This window comes from Heterodontus francisci, chromosome 37 (genome assembly GCF_036365525.1).
Source record: "Heterodontus francisci isolate sHetFra1 chromosome 37, sHetFra1.hap1, whole genome shotgun sequence".
Lineage (NCBI taxonomy): Eukaryota > Metazoa > Chordata > Chondrichthyes > Heterodontiformes > Heterodontidae > Heterodontus > Heterodontus francisci.
In genome coordinates, this window is record NC_090407.1 from 14009315 (window position 1) to 14036941 (window position 27627).

The window sequence follows — 27627 nt, forward strand, 5'->3', positions numbered from 1 at the left end:
CCAATCTACCTATCGCAGACGCATCAGTTCATGACAGTATTGATAGGAGTGACCACTGCACAGTCCTCATGGAGACAAATTTCCCGTCTTCACATTGAGGATACCCACCATCATGTTGTGTGGGACTACCACCATGCTAAGTGGAATAGATTTTGAACAGATCTAGCAAATCAAAACTGGGCATCCATGGGGCACTGTGGGCCATCAGCAGCAGCAGAATTGTATTCAACCACAATCTGTAACCTCATGGCCCAGCATATCCCCCACTCTACCATTACCATCAAGCCAGGGGACCAAAGCTGGTTCAATGAAGAGTGTAGGAGGGCATATCTAAAAACGAGGTGTCAGCCTGTGTGTCAAGTGTCAGGCAATGATCAACACCAACAAGAGAGAATCTAACCATCTCCCCTTGGCATTCAATGGCATTACCATCACTGAATCCCCCACTGTCAACATCCTGGGGGTTACCATTGACTAGAAACTGAACTGGATCAGCCATATAAGTACTGTGACCACAAGAACAGATTCGAGGCTAGGAACCCTTCGGCAAGTAACTCACCTCCTGACTCCGCAAAGCCAGTCCACCATCTACAAAGCACAAGTCAGGAGTGTGATGGAATACTTTCCATTTGCCTGGATGGGCGTAGCTCCAACAACACTTGAGAAGCTTGACCATCCAGGACAAAGCGGCCCGCTTGATTGGCACCCGTCCACCACCTTCAACATTCACTCCCTCCACCACTGATGCACAATGGCAGCAGTGTGTACCATCTACAAAATGCACTGCAGCAACTCAACAAGGCTCTTTTGTCAGCGGTTCAGGAAGGTGGCTCATCAGCACCTTCTCAAGGCCAATTCACATCCCGTGAAAGAATAAATAAAAATTTCTTCCTCATTCTTTTCCCAGGACCACCAACTTGTGGAACTCTTTACCTCGCTCAATCCTCCCTTCCTCCTGCAATAAGCTCAAGTGTACTGTGACCAAACCACTACATCTTAATTTAGTTCACCTTGATTCCTACTCCTTTTCCAACCATGTTGGTGTCCTGCACAGTGCACTTCAGCCCTTCTCAATAAATGCATTAACATTTTCAGTGCAGCATTTCACCACAACATGCTATAATCTCCATTTCGACATCAATCGTATTAAATTCGAACAGGTCATCCTGGTGACCTACTGAAAAGTAAGCAGTTTCATTGATAGATTTTCCACTTCAAAAGAAGAAGCCACTCAGATAAGAGGTTGCATTGCATCCCCAGTATGAACACTGAGAGTACCTGCCCACCGAAGTCAACATTTGTGATAAAATGGCTCTACATTATTTGCAGGGGCACTATCATCAGGCTGGTTGAGTATTGTTGGCAGGCGCTATACATCAGCCTGTGCAGTGAAAACCACTTCAGAGACTGCCAAGAAAAAATAAAATGAGCACTGCAATCTGGTACAGTTACAGATCTTACCCTAATTGTTTTTGCACCAGTTGTACATTTTATAATCCATAAACAGTTCAGGTGTTGCAATCATGTGATCGGTGTTGCTCAATGTTTCACAAATCAGTTTACTCAAATAAGAATGCCGCTTTTACAGTAATTGCCTCAGCTGTCCTAGTGGCGAAGTGGGTAAATGCAGCAGCTGGTGCAGTATTACATCCAACATCCCAAAAGATGGCAGGTTTCCCCATAGCCGTGTAATTTTTTCTCCTTCAGGTATTTATTTATTTATTTTGCCATTCCCAGCTTGTACTGAGTTACTTGATTTCAGCCAGGAATGTAGTAAGAGAATTGCCATTGCCCTCAGTGACCCTGGAGTAGAGCAGGGAAAATCGGCAGGTTTTCTGCTCCTATTTGCTACCCAGCAGTTTCTTGCATGTGAGTGTATGTGACTCGATTGTGACGCCCGCCATGCATGAACAGCTTGCTGACTCCTGCTGTTTAGGCTCACACATAAAAATGGCTGCTTGGGCAAGGCATCGCTGGGCATCAGTGGAACTGTACCCCAGCCAGAATCAAAACAGGAGGAGGACAGAAAAAATGTGGACAGGTGAAAAAGAACAGCCATGTCCACAACTTCTTACGGAAAAAGGACTTGTATTTATACAACGCCTTTCACAATCACAGAACATCTCAAAGTGCATGTTACAGCCAATGGAGTACTTTTTAAAATGTATTTACTATTGTAATGTAGGAAACATGGCAGCCAATATATGCACAGCAAGCTCCCACAAACAGCAATGAGATAATGACCAATTAAACAGTTTCAATAATGTTTGTTGAGGGATAAATATTGGCCCGAACACTAGGGTGAACTCCCCTGCTCTTGTTTGAATCATTCCATGGGATCTTTTACATCCACGAGAGGGCAGATAAGGCCTCGGTTTAATGTCTCGTTAGAAAGATATTACCAACAGTGCACCACTCCCTCAGCAGTGGAGTGTCAGTCTAGGCCATGTGCTCAAGTCTCTGGACCCGAACACACAACCTTTGGTCTCAGAGCTGAGAGTGCTACCCACTAATCCATGTTTGACACACAAACCTTTCACTGAATTAAAAAAATGTAGTCTATTATCCAAGGTAGTAACTATTCAGGCCATCGGCGAGTTACAGTTTTAATGCTACTCTTCACATAAACCTCAACTTCTGCAGCTCGCAGACCACATCTAAGTGTAGCCCTGGTGTGTTGCAGTTGTCCATGACTCATGTTGATCCTGCCCGAACTCACCCCCTTCTTCACAGCTATGATTGTTTTCAGCTGACGTTTTCCTCATTAACTTACCAGCACATCATCAGGATGGCTATGTAATTACTCAGATAAAGTTGAATTTACGAGCATGTCAGGCCTCACTGTCTGTAAGGTTTGACATTGACGTGCTCGCAGGTGGTTTCCGGATGGGCCTTGTTGCAAGAATGATTTTTCTGTTTCTGTTACTTGCTGAAGCTATAAATCGTTCATTACCCGGGTATATGGCAGGTCCCAATCAACTGACGGCTCATTAAGGAGAAATTAGTCTTCGGTGCTTGGTAGCTGCAGCATGCTTAAAGTTGGCAAGTTCCTCCACCCCCTTTTCCTCAACGGGCCTCTGGGTCCTGGGAGCTTTCCTACCACTTAGCCCTGTTGGAGCCTTCAGGGCAGGGGGCTGTAAACCTTGCCTTACAAAGGGAAGGATTCATTTTGGAGACTGAGCTGTGTCATAAATCAGACACATAAACTGCTGAAGCATAACATCCCCTGCCTAAATAATGAAAACAATCAGGAATGATTAGAGAACATGTTCCCTTGTAAGACGAAAACTGCTACAGTTTGCCAGAGAAAAGGGTGTAAGCATGTAACTCATTGCTCAAACTATATAAAAATAGAAATAACTTAACTATTTCTGAATGTTTCACTTGTTAGCATTTTTGCAACAGAGCCGAGACTGGTTTTAGCCACTGAGTTTTACCACTGTGCTTTGTTAGTCAAGGACTTCAGTGAGAAACATGATAAAGCCCTTGTAAAATGAGCAACTTTCTAGATGACTTGTTTGTTCTCTCAACACCAATTTTCTTCCCTTTGACTTCTGTTGAGTTTCAATTTTTTGGCGGTCAAGCACCCTTCACTACCTTACTCAGTGGCTATTCTTCATGTGTGAGACTGGAGAATGTCAGCAGATTATTCAACCACAAAGCGCATCATTGACCTCAACCAATGGTCACACACACATATGCTTCCAGAAAGGAGTCATGGGTAGAAATCAGAAGTGCCCATCTTTCTGCTAGCTAACTCAAGAGCACTTGAAGCCAATTGTAGTACCCTAACTGCCATCCCGACAGATCAATTAATTCAGCACGGAGCAGGGATCAAACCTCTGACTCTCTTGGTCTATATGTCTGAGCTACTTACTGGATAAGCTTGGTGAATTATTGGGGAAACCTTTTTGGTTGGAATAGTATAGATGGTGAGGCAATGTGACAGATGTGTTTAAAATTATGAAAGTAACATGGTTGACTCTTAAAATACACTCTAAAGTGATCTAGCAAGTCTCTCAATTGTATTAAAACTCTATCAGTGGTTGAAGAAGAAGGCCCACCACCACTTTCTCAGAACAGGTAGGGATGGGCAATAAATGCCGGCCTTTTCGGCAATGTCCACTTTCCAAGTATGATTTTTTTTTAAACAAAAGGTTGACAGAAAGAGACTGTTTCCAGTAGTTAATAGATATAGAATGAGGGGCAGAGAGATTTAGAACCGGGAGAAAGTGAAACTGCTTTCGAGAGAGTTATGAAACTGTGGAATTCACTCCCGGGGTTCATGGTTGAGGCAGAAACAATGGGGGAGAAATTCACTTGCGTAGCGCTGCTTCCCGCGACACAGACTTGCATTCATTCTCCGGGGTCTGGCAGTGCCGCGGACCCGCGCGGTTTTGATATCATCAATGAACGTTGCGTGGGCTGCACTGGTATTGGCCCAGGACGTTACCTGCCCCCGGGGAATCGATGAAGTCTGAATTAATTTTTCGCCCATGTCAACATTGAAGATTAGATTGGATAGGTGGAATAAGGAAAAGCTGATGAAAGGATATGGAACAGGGTGGGAACATGCAATTAGGACTATTTGCTCATGTGGAGGGTATTGCCAACACTAAGTATTTGGACCGAATGACCTGTTTCCATGTTGTAACCTCTATGTATGTGACAATGTAACATAAAAGTGGTGCAGTCTTAATGCAGTGTAACAGTACTTACTGTGTCTAAGGTTAGAATCTAAACGTAATCCTGTATTTAAATTGTGGATCTTCAACATCTCTGAAGTGATAAAAATTGAAGTTGGAGATGTTAAAACAAACACAATGTATTTGGAGACGGCATTCAAACTTGTTACACATGCTTGGGGATCACATGGCAATGTAACATGATCACTGTTGTGGTTGGTGAAATCATTCAGACCCTTGAATATTTTACAGCCTTTTAAATCCCTAGGCGTCATTTATTCTCTATACTAACATACCCTCTATATAGTGTCTGCTTTGTGACTTCTCGGTTCTGTTGCTTGGTGACGTTCATGACTATTTTTCATTATTCAACATTCTAGATGAAAGGTCAAAGGCCCCTAGTGCAAATATTGAGGAAAATTCATATAGGGCGCAATAATGATTACTCTTTTACTCACAGGTCATGAGTGTTCAATGTATTGGACAATGTAAGAAGGCAAAAGGGTATGTAGTATGTGTATACGCAGCTTAGGAAGACCAAGAGATATACCTGGAATTGAGTTCCAGAGTGTAATTGAGTTTGATAGTTGAGTAACCTCTAAGACTGGATTACAACCTTTAACTCCCTCCTATTTATTTATAATTTTACCTCCATAATGAAAAATATGTACATAATGTATTACAATCGACTTAATGCATACAGTCTGCATCATTTCCTGGCAATCAGCTCTTGATTAACGCTTGATAAACTGGCTGTGGTTACTTCACTATCATTAGTTGTTCAGTCTGGCTATCATCACAAATCAAGGACATGCAATATTCTAGCTGTCAGCAAAATGACATAGGCAGTCGGCCAAAAAAAGGGTCAAAATGAGAAACGGATCAGTGACACAGTAGAGTGCTCAAACAAAATAAAGTTTTTAAAATTGTGAATTGAGAAAAGAATGGAAGGTAATTAAATAACCTTCACACCATGTAGCTTATTAGTGTTTGTGACTGTATTAAGCTACCATTGCAGAATTCCTCCTCGCATTTTGATTGGTCCACTCTAACCATGGAGTCTTATTTGTTACACACTTAGTCAGGACTAATCAAATCTCAGATTAAAGAAAGAAAGATGCTATGAAGATAGGGGCAGCACAGTGGCGCAGTGGTTAGCACCGCAGCCTCACAGCTCCAGCAACCCGGGTTCAGTTCCGGGTACTACCTGTGCAGAGTTTTCAAGTTTTCCCTGTGACCGCGTGGGTTTCCGCCAGGTGCTCTGGTTTCCTCCCACAGCCAAAGACTTGTAGGTTAATAGGTAAATTGGCCATTGTAAATTGCCCCTAGTGTAGGTAGGTGGTAGGAGAATGGTGGGGATGTGATTGGGAATATGGGATTAATGTAGGATTAGTATAAATGGGTGGTTGTTGGTTGGCACAGACTCGGTGGGCCAAAGGGCCTGTTTCAGTGCTATATCTCTAAATGAGTAAATAAAGATCTGATTCCCAGTCTTCTACCCAGTGATGATTTAGTTTTGCTGTTGATGAGCGTATGGACCATCTGACCACAGCTGTTAATCAACCCAACTTTCAGCCTCCCAACTCTCCACCTAACTGAACCTATATCCATGCCTTCCAGCCAGACCCAAATCTGATGTCAGCCCATATCTACCATAAGCAACAAAAAGGAAGGCCTACTAGTTGCAATGAAGTTGTTTCAAGGTGGTAATCATCTCTTCATACTCAGAATGCGTTGGAGGCAGTTCAAAGAAGGTTTACAAGACTGATACCTGGAGTGGGCGGGCTATATTATGAGGAAAGATTGGACAGGCTAGGCCTGTATCTGCTAGAATTTAGAAGAGTAAGAGACGACATGACTGAAACATATACGATCCTGAGGGATCTTGACAGGGTGGATGCAGAAAGGATGTTTCCCCTTGTGGGAGAATCTAGAACCAGGGGTCACTGTTTAAAAATAAGGGGTTGCCCACTTAAGACAGAGATGAGGAGAAATTGTTTCTCTCAGAGGTTCGTGAATCTTTGGGATTCTCTTCCTCAAAAGGCAGTGGAAGCAGAGTCTTTGAATATGTTTAAGGCAGAGGTAGATTGATCCTTGATTAGCAAGGGGGTGAAAGGTTATCGGGGGTAGGTGGTAATATGGAGTAATCAGTTCAGCCATGAACTTACTGAATGGCAGATCAGGCTCGAAAGGCCGAGTGGCCTACTCCTGCTGCTAATTCGCATGTTCATATGAGCATAAAACACATGTATAAACCGTTCAATAAGATTACCGCATGAAAAAAAATCCCATATAGCCATTATCCTGCCTAGGCATCAACTAAATAAACAGAGTAGGTCACATTTGCTAATCCTTCATTATAGACATCATTACATGCATTGGAATAGACTGACCACCTGCATTCACTCTCTTTAGCAGAAGCGGTCCAAAATTGAATAAATGCACAGCATGTATTTACTGTGTATTTTTAAAAAAGTAATTTTAAAACTACAACCTCATTTTGAGGTTTCACCTTGTGGTTTGTGATGTTATCTGAATCCCTCAACCAGATGCTTTCCAATCACCTTCATTATTCTCTCTGTAAGTCTTGTTTAGTGATTCTGTGTTTCCCACAGGGAGCCTCACTTCATGGGGAGCACAACTCTGAGGCCCTCTTACTGATGCACGTCGTTGGAGATTGTGCACTCCCACGGGAAGTAAAGGGAGGGGTCAGTCAGCCCCCACAAATTGAATGATAGTACGGATGGGAACAAAATCTGTCAGCACTTTAAGTGGCAAATGTTTTAAAGATGAGGAAGGAGAGACTGTTGAAAACATCCAACAGCTTTAGAATCAGTCTCCAACTCTGGCTCCAACTTCTAAACATAATTAGAATATTCAGTAGGGATGCAGCGGTAGAACCTTTGAAAAATTGAATAATTTATTTGCAAAATATAGGAATTAATGGACCATAAAAGCTTCTCATGAGAAATTATGAGTTTCTCTGCCTCTTTCTCTCTACCTCTTTTCCTGCCCTCTCCCCTCCATCTCCTTCTGCCACACCATCCCCCAATTTTGTTTATTATTTTCATTCCAAAAGACAGCATCGCTGACAATGCAGCACTCCTTTAGGACTGCTGAGGTGTCAGCTTGAATTATGAACTCAAGTACTTCAGTGGGGCACGAAACCATGGCCTTATTCTTGCACCATCTTAACTAATGCTTAACTAATTATGGGCCTTCTGACTTGCGAAGACAAAGGCCGTGATTTTATGAGTCTGCGACATTTCCAACGGCGGAACTGGAAGTTGGCAAACTTCTGCTTCTGCCCCTTTTCCCATTTCGCACGCAAATTTCCATGCAACTTAATGGTGTAGCAATGGGCACGGGAGACACGTGTGATCATGCAGCGGAGATGGACTTTCATTGGTGGAACCCGCAGGCATTCTGTGAAACACCATGAGCCAAACATCAATAAATCATTTTGTGTTGCAAGCCACAAAGATCAGCAGCCTTCAGACGCATCTGCTGATTGTGGTCACAGGATAAGCTGACTATAATTTGGACTTGGTTTACCTTAATATTCAGTTTGCACCAAAGCACAAGCTCCCCCTCATAATTTTTTTCTTGTGAACGTTCTCTCTGCCAGCCAGTACACTGATTTCGCTCCACAGAACCTTGACATTGACAGCACTCATCCCTCCCTTTAGGCCCCTCACGACCATCTGTTTACTGTCGTGCACACATCAACCCACCACCCCCTGCAACTGCACGGGATAACTGCTCACTGCTAACTTAATCTCGCAGGTAGAACTTAACTGGAACTAAGTGTAGGGTAATAAGTATTCATGGTATGGAAATGCATGCGAAGCTGCAATCCGCCACCATGCAGGGAAGCCCTGGACCACTGCAAGCACACCGCTGACTTAATTGCATTTAAAAAAAACCGTCGTCAGAATTCCGAAAAAACAACTCACGCCAAATTAAATCACCCCGCACGCCACCAAAGCCACTTTTGCAGGGCCGATAAAATTCCCCCAAAGTGTTAGGTTAAAGGTGGAGTGTCATAGATGTAGGGAACAAATTCCAGAGCTTAGTGCCTGGATGGTTGAAGTCATGGCAATCAATGGTGGGGCGAAGGAACTCAAGGATGCACAAGAGGCCAGAATTGGAGGAACGCAGAGTTCTCAGAGGATTACAAGAGAATAAACTGAAAGTACACAAAAGTGCAGTTTGTAGCAGTGGTGTATTTGGAACCCACTGAGTAGTGAGTTTCTAAAGGGATCCTAGAAATGTTCAGTTTTGATTAGTTTATTTGTTGCATTTTCCAGCATCTTGAAGCCTCCTGCCTGTCAAAGATAATTTTGCATATAAGGGTTATCGGAAATGTGAAAATGAAGCATTTACAGGTTCCAGTAAAACCGAGATTTGCCATGTTAATTTGTGAACTGAAATCTTTTCCAATGCACATCTACTACCAACTTTCAGTTTTACCATACAAGCAATATGATAGGTTGATACTGACAACCTTCAGTCCCAGTGTAAAATATTGACAAATTGACACATGGATTGAAACACCGACTCATCTTAAAAAAGCTGAAGGGATGGCATCTATAGAAGGTTATGAATGCTGTCTGCTGGCAAGTGGTTAAACCCTAGCATTGCCACTGTGCACACTCAAGGTTCTCTAAACCTTATAATAGCCAATAGCTGCCAAAGTTCTTGAGACATAGATAAGTTTATCGTTTTCCCCTAAGGGAATCTTAATCCCAGGCAAACACCATCTCTGCAGATTAGATTTTTTTCAGTAGCTTGGTTTGGAGATAGTTAACCTTGATGATGGTTTCCATTCATACCAGCATGCCAGATGCCTGTCTGACCAAAAATTGTTTGCTCCATCTCTCTAGCCCTCAATTTTTTCATTATGCCTTTCCCTTTTTCTCTATTCTTTCTCTGGCCCCCTTCTCTCTCTTCATTGCCCTCTCTTCTCTCTTTTTCCCCTTTCACTCATTCTCCTGTTTTCTTTCCTGACCCCACACCAGCCTTCTCTCTGCACTCCTGTCTCTCAAACATATATTGCTCTTCCTGCTGTCCCTCAGCCCTCTCTTTTCATCTCTCTCTTTCATTGCTCTCTCTCTCTCTCTGCCCTGTCTCTTTTTCTACCTCACCTCTCTGCATTTATGTTGAGTTGTGACAGTTGCAGAATGAGTTGGAGAGTTTGTGTTAATGAGGCGGAAATCGGTGGCTTTCACGTTTTGTTTGGAGGGGCCAGTCTGCGGTTGTGATAACTTTTCCATTTTTGCATACTTCACCAAAGTTTCAGCAAGAAAAACAACAACAAAAAAACCCTAACCTCATCATTCAGTTCAATAATGAAATGTCCCATATTACTTTTAAGATCTAGAACAATTAACCCTGTGTCCCAGGAGAGAGAATGGCAGCAATAAACTGTACATTTAATGGGAAAAACCATCCTGTTACTACTCAGAGGCAACTGTAAATTAATATTTCCAATCTAGCTCTATTTACAAATGGTGAACCAGCTTCATGCTAAAATTTTTAATCCAAAAAGTATGTTTACTTCCAAAAACTTAATTACAATAGATCACAAACATGTGGTAAAGGTTTTCTTGTGTATTTAAAAGTTCCCTGACCCTATGTAAGTGAATTTGTACTGTTATGTGAATTTGTACTGTCACCTACAGTAGAATTTATCTGTGATTGTGTCAGTTTACATCTGTGAATAGCTTAGCTTCGTTACTTTTTATTTGTTACCCTCTGACCCACAAAGCAAATAAGATCAAACTTTTTGTTTTTAAATGACATAGAAGGTTGAATTATGTTTCATATCCAGTATGAACACAAGAAATGATAGTGCTATCCTGTCATTCAAAAGTGTGACTGCACAGGAAGTTTTAAAATACCCAATATACATGGCAATAAATTACTATATTCTGGTTACTGGGCAGTATACCGGACATAGGAGAAATTAAGGTTACGCAGCATTCTGTTCAATTTTCAAGTCAGAAAGTTTAAATGTCAGTGCCTCAACAAGAAAAAAATCAGCATCTCCCTTCCTCCCCCCCCGGCCCCAACCCCCAACTCCCCACACCCCCATCCTCCCCCAGCAGGTGTGAAAATATGTTCTATTGAACTGTTTGCAAACAGGAACATTTCTGAGGAAACAGGCAGCATAGAATTACAGTACCTCAGGTTTTGGAGTAGTTAGAAGTTTTGCTGTGCTGATCGATCAATCATGTCTTGGTTTCTCAGCTTTTTTTCAGCTGACAGCCAAAAGGCAAGAACTTGGGGAAAAGACGAGTGTGCTCCTGCACTTATAAGCTCTGAAAATAGAAATGCTTGGAGGATGTATGACGGATTGAATTCAAGTAGAGGATTTGTTCCATGTTTTAAAGGCAGTGTTAGTGGTCTGTTGCGATTTGCAGCCTTTTTCAAAAGTGAGAAAAAGTTTGAAAACACCTGACTAACTATGAAGGGCTCTTTAATGTGTCTGCTGCTTCTGAAGAAGCTGTAAACATTTTTAAAAGAAATTGTTTATTAAAAGTAATTTTCTCCTGCAGTGCCATGTACTGTTCTGAGGCTAAAGGAGGCTGGGAGGCTTCACCTGCTCCTTTACAGCCTGCCGCCGGAATGATTTGGTGGCTTGATTTTTAATCTTTTTCGATGTGTTTATTTAGTTATTCACATATTTCCTGTCTCACTGCAGACCTCACACTGTAAGTGAACAAACAAACGTGCAGTGTGTGGAATTGTGTGCTATCATTTGGTTCACCACCACCTTCTCAAGGGCAATTAGGGATGGGCAATAAATGCTGGCTTTACCAGCTACACCTAAATCCCATGAAAGAATTTTTAAAAACTCATTGATAAACTAACAGCAAGTGTGATTTATGAATTAACTCCGAGGTGTCAACAGTGGCTCAGTTTAGGGGTAACTCCATGCTCACAGGAATGTGGGTCAGATTGAGCTCCAACCTTCACTTCCCATGTGTTCTGTTATATTCCTGGGAGCAATGAATTACAGGTTTACCTCCATTGATTTTGATTTTTCAAATTTGTGAACTGCTTCTCTGATTTCTCCATTTTATGAAGTAATGATTATCGCATACCTCAGCCACAGAAATAAATCCAGCCTATAAAAAGTTGTAACAGGAAAAAGACTAACCTGGAATAGAACCAGAGGAACTCCTGCAGTGATGTCCTGGAGCTCAGATGATTGACCTCCAACAACCACAACCATCTTCCTTTGTGCTAGGTATGACTCCAGCCAGCGGACGGTTTTCCCCCTGATTCCCATTGACCTCAGTTTTGCTCAGGCTCCTTGATGCCATAGTCGGTCAAATGCTGCCTTGATGTCAAGGGCAGTCACTCTCACCTCACCTCCTGATGTCCAAAGAGACTTAGGTGTCCTTGTTCATGAGTCACAAAAAGCTAGTATGCAGATGCAGCAAGCAATTATGAAGGAAAATGGTATGTTGACCTTCATTATAGCCTTGGTTCAAACATGGACAAAAGAGCTGAACTCAACAGGTGAGGTGAGTGACTGCCCTTGACATCAAGGCAGCATTTGACCGAGCATGGCATCAAGGGCCCGAGCAAAACTGGAGTCAATGGGAATTGGGGAAAACACTCCGCTGGTTGGAGTCATACCTAGTGCGAAGGAAGATGGTTGTGGTTGTTGGCGGTCAATCATCACAGCTCCACAAAACCACAGCAGGAGTTCCTCAGGGTAGTGTCCTAAGTCCAACCATCTTCAGCTGCTTCATCAATGACCTTCCTTCAATCAAAAGGTCAGAAATGGGGATGTTCTCTGATGATTGCACAATGTTCAGCACCATTTGTGACTCCTCAGATACTGAAGCAGTCCATGTAGAAATGCAGCAAGACCTGGACAATATCCGGGCTTGGGCTGATCAGTAGCAACTACCATGCGTGCCACACAAGTGCCAGGCAATGACTATCTCAAACAAGAGAGAATCTAACCATCTCCCCTTGACATTCAATGGCATTACCATCGCTGAATTCCCCACTATCAACATCCTGGGGGTTACCATTGACCAGAAACTGAACTGGAGTAGCCATATAAATACCGTGGCTACAAGAGCAGGTCAGAGGCTAGGAATTTTGTGGCGAGTAACTTACCTCCTGACTCCCCAAAGCCTGTCCACCATCTACAAGGCACAAGTCAGGAGTGTGATGGAATACTGTCCACTTGCCTGGATAGGTGCAGCTCCAACAACACTCTAGGACAAAGGATCTAGGACAAAGCAGCCCATTTGATTGGCACCCTATCCACAAACATTCACTTGCTCCACCACCGATGCACAGTGGCAGCAGTGTGTACCATCTACAAGATGCACGGCAGCAATGCACCATGGCTCCTTAGACACACCTTCCAAACCCGCAACCTCTACCAACTAGAAGGACAAGGGCAGCAGATGCATGGGAACACCAGCACCTGCGAGTTCTCCTCCAAGCCACATACCATCCTGACTTGGAACTATATCGCCATTCCATCACTGTCGCTGGGTCAAAATACTGGAACTCCCTTCCTAACAGCAACGTGGGTGTACCTAACCCAAATGGACTGCAGCGGTTCAAGAAGGCAGCTCACCGCCACCTTCTCAAGGGCAATTAGGGATGGCAATATATGCTGGCATAGCCATTAATGAATAAAAATAAATAAATTGCAAGGGGATTTGAGTACCGGAGTAAAGATGTATTGCTTCAATTGTATAAAGCATTGGTGAGACTGCACCTGGAGTATTGTGTACAGTTTTGGTCTCCTTATCTAAGGAAGGATATATTTGCCATAGAGGGAGTGCAGACTAATCCCTGGGATGGCAGATTGTCTTATGAGGAGAGATTGCAGAAACTGGGCCTGTATTCTCTAGAGTTTTGAAGAATGAGAGGTGATCTCATTGAAACTTACAAAATGCTTACAGGGCGTGACAAGGTGGATGTGGATAGGATGTTTCCTCTGGCTGGTGAGTCTAGAACAAGGGGACACAGTCTCAGAATAAGGGGTAGGCCATTCAAGTCTGAGATGAGGAGGAATTCCTTTACTCAGAGGGTGGTGAATCTGTGGAATTGTCTACCTCAGAGAGCTATGGCAGCTCAATTGTTGAGCATGTTTAAGACAGAAATCGACAGATTTCTGAATAATAACGATATCAAGGGATATGGGGATGGTGGGGAAAAATGGAATAGAGGTAGATGATTAGCCATGATCTGTTTGAATGGCGGAGCAGGCTCCATGGGCTGAATGGCCTACGCCTGCTCCTATTTTCTATGATCCTATGTTGGAGATCAGCATTGGATGATCAGTGTTAGAGGAGATGATGCTTATTGTTAGAGAAGATCAGCACTTTATGGTCAGTGTCTGAGGAAGAGTACCTGAGTAATTTTCCTGACTAGTTTTCTTCCCTTATTGACTTTCCTAAAGTTGTTGACTGCCTCAGTGAGATACTGTTTCACTGGCGCTGGTCATCATCTAGTACTACCCAAGTGCCCAGTAATTGCATGAGTCTCAGCAGGCTATTCAACCATAGTCAGAATCAGAATCAAGTCAGATATTGTCTTCATTTTTCATGGATCACTGTACTTTCCAGTAGGGCCTCTACTGTTGTCCTGGCCAAAATCCTCTAACTGGACATAGATCAGGGTTGGATCTGCGACATTGCTATCTTGTATATCTTAGTTAAATATACATGAATAAACTCACAGAGCTATTGGAGGAGCTTGAAAATATATTTTAAATTATCCGACTCCATAATGGGATGGTATTATCATCATTGTTAGTTGTAATCACTCTTCTGTCCACTGGTCTTGGAATCTGAACCCCTCTAAATATAGTCTGGTATTTTGGTGGTGCAATGGCATTGCACATTGAAAAATCGGCATATGACATGTGGAATGCAAGAATGTAAACTGGTAACCACAATTACCCACACACTGAGAAACTGAGCTTCACTGTGTCTCAATGGGGAGGTATCAGTCAAATGCTATGCAATTCTCTGATAAGTTAGAGGTCTTGGGTTACTCCTTTTCACCACCAAATGCTGGTATCACAGCAGAATTGCCAAACAGCCAGGAAGAGTATGGTGTAGAGGAACGCAATAAAGAGGGAAAGGGAACAAAACATCCTTCACAATGAATCATGAACGAATACCCGGTAAAGGTTTTTTTTGTATTTAACATTATTTCATCTTCTGACTTTTTCTTTTGTTTCTCTGTAACTATTTTAATTAATGAAAGTGTTAACTGACATCCAACTTTGTAACTTACCCATGCAAGAAAATTCATGGGTGACTGATTTTTGAATTATCAAAAATGACAGATGGGTTTATAAAGATGCTGTGTGCTGCATGATATGGTCATTATCTAATTTTAAAACAGAACATTAAATGTATTGTAGCTTTAAAAGTGTCAACTAATATGCCGCATTGAAGAAATTCTAAAATTATTTATCCAGTCCCATTTTAAAAAAGGTTCCTTTTGCCATTCAATGTGTAATGATGAGCTTTGACCTCACCCAAAATTAATATTTCATTGAATGAAATGTTGACTTGAATTTTAACTTGATGGGTCATGCAAAGGAATTGAATACCATCCTGGCATAAACCAGAGGCTTGTCACTGGAAGAGGGAAAGAGCAGAATGGAGAGAAAGAGGCATTGGAAATGGAGTGATAAATGTGTCAAGACCACTTATTTCGAGTTTCACTGGAAAAATGGACAGAATCATGGAATGTGATCTTTCAAAAACCCTGGACTCTAATTAACTATTACCTTTGACATTTTAGATTGCCACAAAAATAGTATCCTTGATAGTGTTTGCATTGTGTACTGTGTCTAATCACATTACGTAAGCATCCCAAAGTGATTCATACCTTTAAATTACTTCTGAAGTGCGCTGACTGTTGTCATGTAGCCAAATGCCAACCTAAGTCTGTCAGGTTACTCGGGTTGTTATTTTGCTGTACCTGGAGATTAACTTTTCCCCAAACTAGTCAGGATGTGAACCTTTCCAGTTCTATTCTCAATAAGTATATTCTTTTGAAACATGGAAAGGATCTCATAATTTCAACTCAGAATTCGAAAAGAATAATGTTTCACTCCAGAGTATTTACTGCCAAGATATTGCATTCAGAGTTGGTTTAATAAAATTGCACTTGCAACAATTATAGAAGCTTGAAAGCAGTTTTAAACTAGCTGAGAATTCAACACCAGCATGCAGCAGCCAAATATTTTATCAGATTGTCCTAATTTGAATGGAAACCAGGGCTTAAGCACCCTTTTAAAAATTCAGCATTGATAAACCCCAATCATTATAAATTCTTAAATATCCACTTAAAACATGTATACTTTGTATTTCTGTTTTCAGATGGCACAAGTATTGCATCAGTTTTTAGTACCATTTGGGTCAGGTTGTATGGATGTTGTATTTTAAGTTCCACTGCCAATTAATATTTTGGCAACTCTCAGTACATCATCCTGAAACAGCAAGATTTCAAAATAATTATGAAATACTTATAGCAATTTTCTTTCAAATAGAACTAGTAAAGGGGTTTTGACAGAGTAAATAGGGAGAAACTGTTTGCACTAGCAGAAAGGTTGGTAACCAGATGACACAAATGTAAGGTAATTGGCAAAAGTACAAGAGGGAAGATGAAGATAATTTTTTTTTCATGCAGTGAGTTGTTATGATCTGCAGTGCACTGTCTGAAAGGGCGGTGGGAGCAGATTGAATGGTAACTTTCAAAAGGGAATTGGATAAATACTTGCAAAGGAAAAAAATGCAGGGCTATGGGAAAAGAACTGGGGAGTGGGATTATTTGGATAGCTCTTCCAAACAGCCAGCACAGGCATGATGGACCAAATGGCCTCCTTTTGTGCTGTATGATTCTATGATGATAGAAATGAAGTTAAAGTAAACATTCTTTGAAAAGAAAGAAGAGGTAAAACAAGGGTAAAGAATGTTAGCGTCTCTGATGAGTCTTTGTTGCAAAGCACAGTGCAATGTATTACCTTATCATCTGAAGAACAGAGTCCAATTTGGGGCAGAGTGTTGCTGTTGACATTGAAAATGTCATCGGCCCCTCACATGGCAGGTTACTTATTTCAGTCCAAATAGTCACAGGTGATACAAGTGGAAAAGTAAATTCCTCAGAAAGAAATATAATGCAGCCTGCAGGTAATGGTCACCTCAAGGCAGGTTCAAGGCATAATTACAGAACAGCCATGGCTCAGTGGGTAGCTATCTCACTGTTGAATCAGAAGGTTGTGGGTTCAAGTTCCATTCTAGAAACTTGAGCAGGTAATCAAGGCTGATACCAATGCAGTGCAGAGAGAATGCTGTATTGTTGGTGGTGTTGTGTTTTATATGAGATGTTGGAAGTGCCATCATTTGGATGAGACATTAAACCAAGGCCCCATCTACCCTCGTGGGTAGATGTAAAATATCCCACGGCACCATTCGAAGAAGAACAGGTTATTTCCCCTGGTGTCCCAGTTACCATTATCCTCAACCTACATCACCAAAAAACAAATTATATGGTCATTAATCTCACTGCTAATTGTGGGGTCTTGAAGTGCACACTTGGCTGCTGATGTTACAATAGTGACTACACTTCAAAAGTAATTTATTGGCTGTAAAGCACTTTCGGACATCCTTTGGTCTTGAAAGATGCAATATAAATGCAAGTCTTTCCTTTCTTTCTTGATGGTAGTGGGATCTGTACAAAAGGAATAAGAACAGGGATGTGTGATTTGCTTTGAATCACTTTGCAAGACTTCATTTTGCTCGATTCAGTGCCTGACAAGTGAAGATGTAATTACACTTTCCTTTGACATAGTAAGTTGACAGGGTGTGACTGTTAATAAATTTCAGAAGGGTGAATTTCCATCTGAAAACCTGTATGGGGAATGGAGGTTTTGAAAAAATACACGGGGTTTCCTGCCTATACATCGCATTAAGTTCTTTGGTTCTGATACTCATTTGATTCTTTGGGCAGATGTCCCTTTCCATCTAAAGGCCTTTGACGCGGGCTAGGCGGACAGCTAGAAACAACATCAGAAGCACTGAATGTTGGGAGGACTGGTTGATGCAGTAGATTCGCACAGTAGGACTTGGATTTTAATCCACTGCAGATCAAATGGATAAACAGTTCCTCTCTTTGCTGACCGCTTGGGATCCTACATGCAATGACTTTTAATTAAGTGCTGATTGGCCACAGCAGAACTTCATATTGTCACAATCTCACTTAAGACACGGGAAGGCCTATCACAAGGAATTGTCAAGTCCCTCACCGGAAAGACCTTTTTTGCATATTGGCAGACAGTGTTGGAACAAAGGCACCAGTCCCTGCTTCCCCAATACACAGACGATGTGGTCAGACCAGTTTAGTCACATGACTAACTGGCTGTTGGAGTTTTTTGAATTTGAACTTGCACAGAGAATTTGAACTCAGAAAGCTCTTTGCTCCTGGACTGAGAACATCTCTCTCCTGTCTGCTCCCATCTCTTTCTCACGGAACTGAAGACCCATTGAAGACACATGAACTCCAAGAGAGAATAGTCTCCTACAGTGAACAAAGTTTAAGAAGAACACTTGGCCCCAACGAAAAGCAAAACTACCTACAAAAGTACTACAGTGAGCTCGAAGCACTGTAACAAGAAACTCTTCCGATGTTGCCTCAAACCTCTCCATTTTATTTTTCTTCTGCTCTTTTCTGTCTCTATTTGCATGTGCGTATTGTGTATGTATGCTAGCGTGGGGCGCTGCGTGTATCCATAGGCATTAACCGAATTAGAGTTTAAGATTTAATAAAATTTCACTTTTCCTCTTTAAACCTAAGAAAAGCCTGTTTATGTTCATTTCCTTGCCTTATAATTGGAAAGCGGTGAACAAGGATTCACCAAGGGGGAGCTCAAAACACAGTGTGTTTAAAATTAAAACCCTGTTACAATAAGATCAGGTGAAGGCTAAAAGGGACTCCGAGATACCTTTCTCATCTGGTTGTAACACCTCCCAAAAAATTCAATTAGAGAAGGGGAAAGCATAAAACAAAATGAGAAGACAGAAACTTCCTGATCGCACAGTTTGACAATCCCACAATTTACAGAAGGAATGAAGTTGTCTCATTTTGACTGGGATTTTACAATAGTCCATGTTACTTCCAATAGAAATGTTTATTTTACTCAGTGCTATAGCATTTGGACTTTGATCCAACAGAATGTGAACCAATGAGGTTTTGAGACCATGGTTTAGTTTCCCACATTCCTCCGGATTTCCCAACAGCGATAAGGTGGAGCCACCTCCATCCATGATGGTAGGGAAGAGAAAATCCCAATCACACTCACTTGGAGCAGTTTAGAGCAACATTGAAGAAAGAAAGACTTTTATATTTCACCTTTCACTATCTCAGGACATCCCAAAGCACTTTACAACCATTGAAGAAGTACATTTGAAATATGGTCACTGTTGTAATGTAGGAAGCATGGCAGCCAATTTGTGCACAACAAGGTCCCACAAACAGTAATGTGATGATGACTAGATAATCTATTTTAGGTTTTGGTTGAGGCATAAATTTTGGCCAGGATACCTCCTGTTCTCATCTTTGAATAGTGCCATGGAATCTTTTACACCCATCTGAGAGGGCAGATGGGACCTCAGTTTAACAACAAACAACAGCATCTATGACAGTGCAGCACTCCCTCATTTCTGCACTGAAGTGCCAGCCTAGAATTATGTGCTGAAGACCCTGGAATAAAACTTGAACCCATGAATTTCTGACTCAGAGAGAGGACTGTCAGCCACTGAGTCAAGGCTGACACCTAATGATAAAGGTTGACACCTAATGATAAAGGTCAGCTGTTTGCCTTCTTGAGCATATATGGTACCTCACCCAGTCAGGGAGGCTGTAGGGGAGACAAAGACAAATGTCTCAAAAAGAAAAAGTGAAACTTATTAACCTTGAAATTTCAAACTATTTATATTAAAAAATCAAATTTATCAATGGTTCCCACTCAATTAGGACACTTCTATGTTCAATCTTAGTTCACTGTTCTCTGGAAATGTGTGGATCAGTGCATTTATCTTTTGTCCAACCCACCCTCATGTACCTGCCTTTGAATCAACCAGCAAGTTGCATGTTTAAGGCAGTTAAGCAACTATTTCTTGGAAACGATTTGTAGACAGGTTGTTTTTTTAAAAGAAATCTCCACTATAAATCATTCTGATTTTATTTGCTAAGTGAGGAGCTGGAAATTTTTGAACTCCCCTGTGCAGGGAGTCAATGCTTAGTGTCGATGACTAATCACTTTGTGCACAGTCGGGGATTCCAGCCCTTAAACTAGATTATAGCAATAATTTAGCATGTTGGCTTCAGTTGAAGAACTCCCCAGAGTTTTCCTGTTGCTGACCAAAGAAGCATTTTTCCTCTACTCGTTGGTCACTTGCCACAACACATCCAAACTGCAGACCACTCCATGACCACTGGTGTTGCAGCTTGATTGGCCAGTAGGACACACAACACACCTTGGTCATGTCTGACCCTTGTGTTGTGCTTTTGTTTCCTGGCCCTCTTTCCTCCTTTCCTGAGGTGAGGTTGCTGACCATTGGCAAAGTACATTTGAGCAGCTTGGCTGAGAAATTAGCTGACAAATTTTAATAGCCGGCAGGCCCAGGGCCCACTTAAACTGAGCACATACTCAAAATCATCTTGGATTAGGAACAAAACACTGTTCGGAAAATGCAATGTTCAAAAATGATTGTTGTAAGTGTGTGGTAAAAACTGAAGCAGCATTCTTCGGTTTTTGATTGAAGATACCAAAATGAAGTATTTTCTTTATATTGTTTTCATTATTGCCAGTATCCATACAAAAGAAGAAAAGAAGAAGAAAAATATAACAGATTAACATTGCATTTGCCTATGATACAGAGAATGAAATGGGTTGGGGGTTCGTACTGAAAGGGTTAGTTAGGTGAAAACAGAAGTCTGTCTGTCAGAACTGTGCAGATGGACTAAGCGAAAATAAGGCCTGTGTATTAATAAAAGTTATTCATTGGAAAGAATGGGTTCTTTTAGCATTTTATATTTAATACGCCCATTAGCAGCCGTATGAAGGCCTAGGGTAGTGAACCTTAAGGTGATTATATGATAAGCAGATGGAAACTTTTTGAAAAAAAACTTGTGCTTGCCTTTACGAATTAAGGTATTCATATTCAAAAGGGTAAAGGAATTTAGTAACACTGCTATAGATTCTGCCTTATTGGGTTTCTTCATAAAAGCTGAATGTGGAGATTTAACCCTGAAGACTCCGTCTGTCAAAACATCTCCTGTAGCATCAATTTTATATTTGAATAAAAAACTTCTTTTTAGGGCATAGTCCTGAATTGCGTGTGCCAATTTTACTGAGGACTGGCCATGGGTAAGGCTCTTCTTGTCTCGACGACACAGCAAGAGTATCTACATGATTAAATGTTCACAACAACTCCTGCCCCTTCCCACTCCGAAACCCCCACAATCTTCTCCACACCCCCAAATCAATGAGATTATCCAGCTTGTAGCTGGGCCATGCAGACTAGGAAGCCCCAAGGTTTCATCCTTGATTTGCTCTTGTGTTTGCCAAGCTCAGACAGAGTACTATAATTGGCCTTAGCACTCCCTGGGCTAGGGCAGGGAAATAAAGAACAAAGAACAAATAAAATTACAGCATAGGAACAGGCCCTTCGGCCCTCCAAGCCTGCGCCGATCCAGATCCTCTATCAAAATAAATCACCTCGCGTCTCCGCTCTTGACTGCTGTTTAGCATCTCTTGGCAGAAGTGCACTTGTGTGAGCATTTGACTGTGATGCCCTCTGGTGTTGAACAGTCTGGCAACAATCACCCCAAGTCTTGTACATAGGGGGCTGGATTTTATCCTGCCCTTAGAGATGGGAATGGAGGCGGGGGAGCACACAAAATGGCACGGGGTAGAGTTGGGTGGCATGCCAGACGTTGTCCAACCTTCATGCCATTTTGTCCACAGCAGTAATGTTGGATGATAGCCCTCCCGCCCAAGGCCAATTGAGCCACTTAGTGGTCAATTAAGGCCCACTTAAGGGCAGCTTCCTGCCTCCATTCCCATTTTATGACCATCGGAGGGGCATGCCGTCGCATGGAGAAACCGCCAAGTGAGACCTGGCGGCCTCCTAGCAGGTTCGGGGGGGGGTCCCTCCTCTAGGAGCAATCTATGAACCATGGAGGGCCCCCTCGGTGGCAATGGCCACCCCCGCGGCGACCCCTCACAGCCCTTACAAATCTTCCCACCCACATCCTCACGAGGGTCTGTCTAACTGGCTCTGACTTACCTGTGACCCGGGGTCTGCTCCATTTTTGCAGCTGCAGGCCTCCTGTAGTACCAGCAGTGGCCACTGCTCCCAGTGACACTGTTGGTACTGTTGAGCTGCTGACACTCTGATTGGCTGGCAGCTGTGGAGGCGGGAGCTTTTCCCTTAAAGGAACAGTGTCCCTGACGGCGGGCAGTTAATTGGCTGCGTCCTGTGGAATTCCTCCGGGGCTCTGACAGGCAGCCAAGACGATATTGCCCCTGGCCTTCCAGCCTGCCGCCTGAACCCCCGTGGTCAGGATAAAATTGCAGCAAAGGAATGCCCATTTGGATGGCCGTCACCAATGGAGCCTTCAAGAAAGTTAGCAGGCAAAAACAATGAGCAGCCAGGCAACTGTAAGATCAACATGAGCACTTACTTGTTATTGAAGCTTAGCTTGTTGGTACTGCTGAGCTGCTGGCACTCTGATTGGCTGGCAGCTGTGGAGGCGGGAGCTTTTCCCTTAAAGGAACAGTGTCCCTGACGGCGAGGAATCCTGAAAAAGTCTATGGGAGGGGGGAACCTTTCTCACTCAATAATACTATGCTGGCAGACCAGCAAGTCAGACCATGCCTGTAGATTAGAACTCTTGAGGGAAGCCCACAATGCAAAGAAACCATAAATTACAGCAGGGAAATAGGATTAGAGTGGGTCACTCCCATTAATGAGCTAGTATCAATAGCATGACCTCTGTCAGTGCTATAATGTTAGTGATCACTGCAGAGTTTGCATTTCCAGGGAAGGTCCCTTGTCATAACTGCTGAGTGTCTGGTTCACTCACCTGTGGGATGAAGATTTTGCTGACGTAAATAAAGAAAACTTTGAGATTATTCAATATTTCATCCTTTCCGAGTTCCAACAGAAACAGAAAATGCTGGAAATACATAACGGGCCCCTCACACCTTTTAGGGTGTAAACAGCTGGACGAAGTTTAATGGACCTGCTGTGTATTTCCAGCATTTTCTGCATTTTATTTCAGATTCTTGTAACCTGCAGTTTCTTTTTACAGAACCGAGAAATAGCTCGTCTGTCGACTGGGATATTTAGATAGTACAAATTTTGCATTCTATTCTTTTGCAGATTGTTGACGAGCTGGGGAATGTAAAATTCTGCATTGACTCAAGCCAGGCTGGAAGCGGGAACTGGCTGAAATACATCCGTTCGGCGCACTCCTACAACCAGCAAAATTTAGTAGCATGTCAGATTAATGATCAGGTGAGTTACCTTCATGGAACAGAATTCAGAATCCTGTTTTGGAGCAATTCCTATTGATAGAACTCCAGGTATGAAACTAGATGAAACTGTATGGACATAATCCAACAACACGAACACTAACCAGTATCCAGCGTCACACACTTTAAAGCAAAGATTAAATGTTACAACAGCAGCCCTGTTCTATGTTGTGTCTGTTAGCTGCCCCTAGGCAGGAACCCTTCTGTAAAATAAAGCCCCTCACTGGCATATCTTATCTGTAAACCTAAACTTTGGTTTGAAAATCATGAGACCCTGAGTGCAAGGAAACAATTTTTAAAATGAGCACAGAATATGTTCCCTGTTTTTGCATTACCAACATACTGCTGGACTGTAAACAGACAGAAGCCATTTTATTGTAGGAAAAAATTACCTGTACAGTCTTTATTCTAAATAAACACAATTCTTAAAACAGCTTCATTTTCCATTTTAAAAGTCTTTTAAGTTTATGAAATGCCTCTTTCGTTGCACTTACTTGTGTATTCCAACCTGTTAGAACTTTGAACCAAAACGCCGAAAGACTACTTCAAGGCTTGCACCATCAATCTTGTCCCTAACCTGCTCTAAATAGCCACAAATAGAGCAAAGTTTCTTGTTTGGTTAATGTAGAGCAGGGAACTTCTAACTGATGCCCAACAATCACTTGCAGCCTCAGCTCCCTGGCACTTGCCTCACAAAGCCCAGGCAACTAAATATGGTGGCTCTGGAAGTTTACTGCCATATGTTACTCTGTGGCCAGGTAAAACCGAAATAACAGGACCTGCAGGTTTGGAAAGGACCTTTCTTAGCACTGTTGCTTCATTGGTGGCTAAATCCTACATCACAATACCAAGATGTATCAGCATCGGTAATTTGATTTACACGCAAACTATTATGAACCATAGATTTAAACTCCCAAGGTGGCCTTCCAACCTCAGTGATGTGTATCCCTACAGAAGGTAAAAAGTTTAAACAGCTCTGGGGGCAAATTTAACTAACCTGCCCATCGGGAAACTGACAAGATCAGGTGCAATGCTTGTTTTACACCTCCACCTGATTTTATTCCCCATTGAAGTCAACATAAAGCAATATTGGGCAAGGTGTAAAACGGATGAGTTTCCCACCCAAAAAGTTCGATTAAAAATACTCATGTTTTCAAACTGGGATCTGTAGACCTTATGGGATGTGCACTTGGATTGCAGGGGGTCCATATAGACATCAGGCTTCTGTCTGGCTGATGTCAGATTTCTGTACTTGCTGACTTACTAGGATGTTATTGGCAGGGATTGTGCACACAAAACAGTTTTTGAAGTACAGGTGGAGAGGGATACCAGTGTTGCTCTACTAATGAAGGGGCAGGTATAAAGCTGGAGATGTTCTATGTTTTTTTTTACTGCAAACTGCTCCAATAAACTACTCCCCTTATTATAACTTGTGATTAGCTGTGGTACAACATCCCATGCAATAGCCTTCAGGTCTCACTGCCACCTGCGGGTACCATGATTGCTGTTTTGACTGGGCAGTCTGGGTTAGCGTAAAAGCAGTGTCAGAAAGAGAGAGAAAGTCTATGCATGGAAGCTGCAGCTGGATTGCAAGGGGTGCAAATAAGGAGAGAGATAGCAGCACAGCAACATATGGCCTGAGAATTACCCCCTGCTGAACCTTTTGCAGCACTAAAATGATTTGAAATAGAAACAGAAAATGCTGCAGTGATAAAATAATTTGACCTCATCATACCACCTACATAAATATTGCGAAATCCTGCCTTGGCACCTTGAACTTGCATCTCTGCATTGCAATCCTCTGTAATGCTCCCTACATTTAAAATTTGACATAACATGTACTGATGTCTTGCACTTAAATACTGCATGGCCTTCCCTTCCTCCACCCTATCTCTGTAACCTCTTCCTGCCCTACATGCCACCTTTCAAACTCTACGTTTGACTCCACTGTAAGGTGCAGATCCCCTCCCTCTGCCCCACTATTTGTGGCTATGCCTTCAGCAACTTAGGCCCCCATGCTTTGAAATTCCCTTTCTAAATCCCCCAACCTCCCTCTCCGTTAAGACCCACCCGTTGGGCTCACCTCTCTTAATATCTCCTTTTCCAGTTCGGCGACCATTTTTCCAAATGCCTCAGTGAAGCACCCTGTGATATTCATCTATGTTAAAGATGTCATATAAAGGCAAATTGTTGTTCATAGAACCCCACTAATGGAAAATCATATAAAAGAACTTCTCTGTGAACATACACAACACGTTTTTGTAACTTCCAAACACATCATTATTCATTGGATCTTGTATTGGCAATTTGCAAACAAGTGCTATTTTTAAAGAAATGTACCATTTAAAAAAAATGAAAATTCATACAGAAACATCCCTAAGGATTCAAACCCATTAAAACCTCATCATTGGGATTTTTATTATTTATGTAGGAATTAGGGAAAAGGAAACCTGATTTCACGCTGGAAGGTACAGCCAAAAGAGCTCGGCAACAAGGGAGCTCAGTGAAGCGGCTGGAAGTTGTGCAGTGTTTGAGTTCCAGTGCCAACCCGTCACTCAGAGCTTGCACGGGCGAAGCTCTTGACAGTCATTGACCGCTTCTCTCAGTCGGGTCTGCAAACTAGGGTGGGCACCTTTGCCAGAATAACAGGTTCCACCTCTGCGGGCAATTGCCTGGCAGAGTTATCCCTGCTTCAGTAGAACCTTCTGCAGTTGCTGAGGGTTTGGATTCGATGCCTGTTGTGATAATGGTGACCTTTCTGGCTGGTGAGAGTTGCCGTTGGGGGGGTGGGGGGGGGAGTGGAGGTGTTGAGAATGAGAGGGACTTATTTTCTTTAATAACCAAAACTTGAAAACTGATTTTGGTGCAAGTTTCTTAAGAAAACATAACACCTTTGTATTAAATTCAATGCATCATTAACTTAGTGAGGTCTTAAACAGTTTACTTGACATTTTAAACGGATGAACACCTCTGTTAAAATGGTGAAGGAGGTGGTTACAACACAAGTGCGTTAAGAATTTGTATAAGATTATCAAAAGTAACTTAAGCCTTCAGAGTTAATTTAATATGAATGGGTTTGAATTTGTTTTGATATCATTTCAGCTGCATGAATCCTCCAGCCGATTAAATCTGTTACTAAATACAACAGTAATAATTGTTGCCCCCAATTAATAGTAAAGGCTGAACAACATATGCACTTGCAATTGGACATTGATTATGACATTATATCCCTCGGCCAGACGACAAGGAGTCGATGTAATCCAGTGACAATGATGAATGTAACATCTGCTATAAAGTTGCAGAGGACCTGGGTGCTCTTCAGAACTGAGGGGTTCTTGAAGGGCAGCCAGCTGGTAGCTATGAATGGGTCTGTGTGCGAGGTAGCTGTCAGTTCCGAATGATTGATAACCCAGTACTATAAAATGAAGATCAGAGCCTTCCTCTTCACACTGGACATGCAGAGGGCCTGAGACCATGACATCATACTTTCATATCCACTCAAACAGTCTTTTAAAGTGCCTCTTCAACGATAGTAAGCAGGCTTGTGCCACACAAAAAAACTTTAGACTTGAATTACCAGTATCAGCTTAAATTATATCAAGAGCTAAAATGATTTTCTTGCCAAATTAAAAGGCACTGAGCTTTCTGGCCTAGCTTGTTTCCCAAGTGACTCGCAATTTGCCTTTTTTATCAAGATGCTCTTTTAAAATCGAAATGTTTTGTCACCTGTCATCTTCATTAATTTATGAAAAAATACCAATGCTTCAAATTAAAAATTATCGTATGTGATCTAAACCCTCCAAGGCCTCGCCCCGCCCTATCTCTGTAACCTCCTCCAGCCCTACAACCCTCTGGGAACTCTGTGTTCCTTCAATTCTGGCCTCTCATGTGTCCCCAGCTTCCTTCACCCCACTATTGGTTGTCATGCCTTCAGCTATCTAGGCCCTAAGCTCTGAAATTCCCTTCCTAAACCACTCCATCTTTCTATCTCTCCTCCTTTAGGATACTCCTTAAAACCTACCGCTTTGACCAAACTTTTGGTCACCAGTTCTAATGTCTTCTCTGTTGGCTCACAGTCAAAATTTTGTCTGATTGCAATTCTGTGAAGCGCCTTGGGATTTTTTATTCTGTTAAAGATGCTGTATAAATGCAAGTTGTTGTTGATGAAAAACACAATTGCTTGAATTACAATTAAATTATTGGTTATGATGAGCCTAACAATAAGGGTCTGAGGTGAAGGTGGAATCACAACAAATTCACCAAAAATACCTGCATTGGTTAAGTATAATCCATCAATTTTCAAATTAGAGCCCATAGGGACATCTACCAATAGGACTT

At 42.1% G+C, this 27627-nt stretch overlaps 1 protein-coding gene across 12 annotated transcripts in view; it reads left to right on the plus strand.

Moving 5' to 3' along the window:
- Positions 1–27627, plus strand: part of prdm16 (PR domain containing 16) — a 769749-nt gene that overhangs the window by 629297 nt on the left and 112825 nt on the right. For 10 of the 12 annotated variants that reach the window (XM_068017132.1, XM_068017134.1, XM_068017135.1 and 7 more), the window contains exon 3: positions 23138–23272. The exons of 1 other annotated variant lie outside the window; for it this stretch is intronic. In XM_068017132.1, coding sequence (XP_067873233.1) covers positions 23138–23272 — 135 coding nt within the window. Of the gene's footprint in view, positions 1–14674; positions 14860–23137; positions 23273–27627 lie in introns of those variants that run through there. One more of the 12 variants, XM_068017143.1, reaches the window with a different exon arrangement.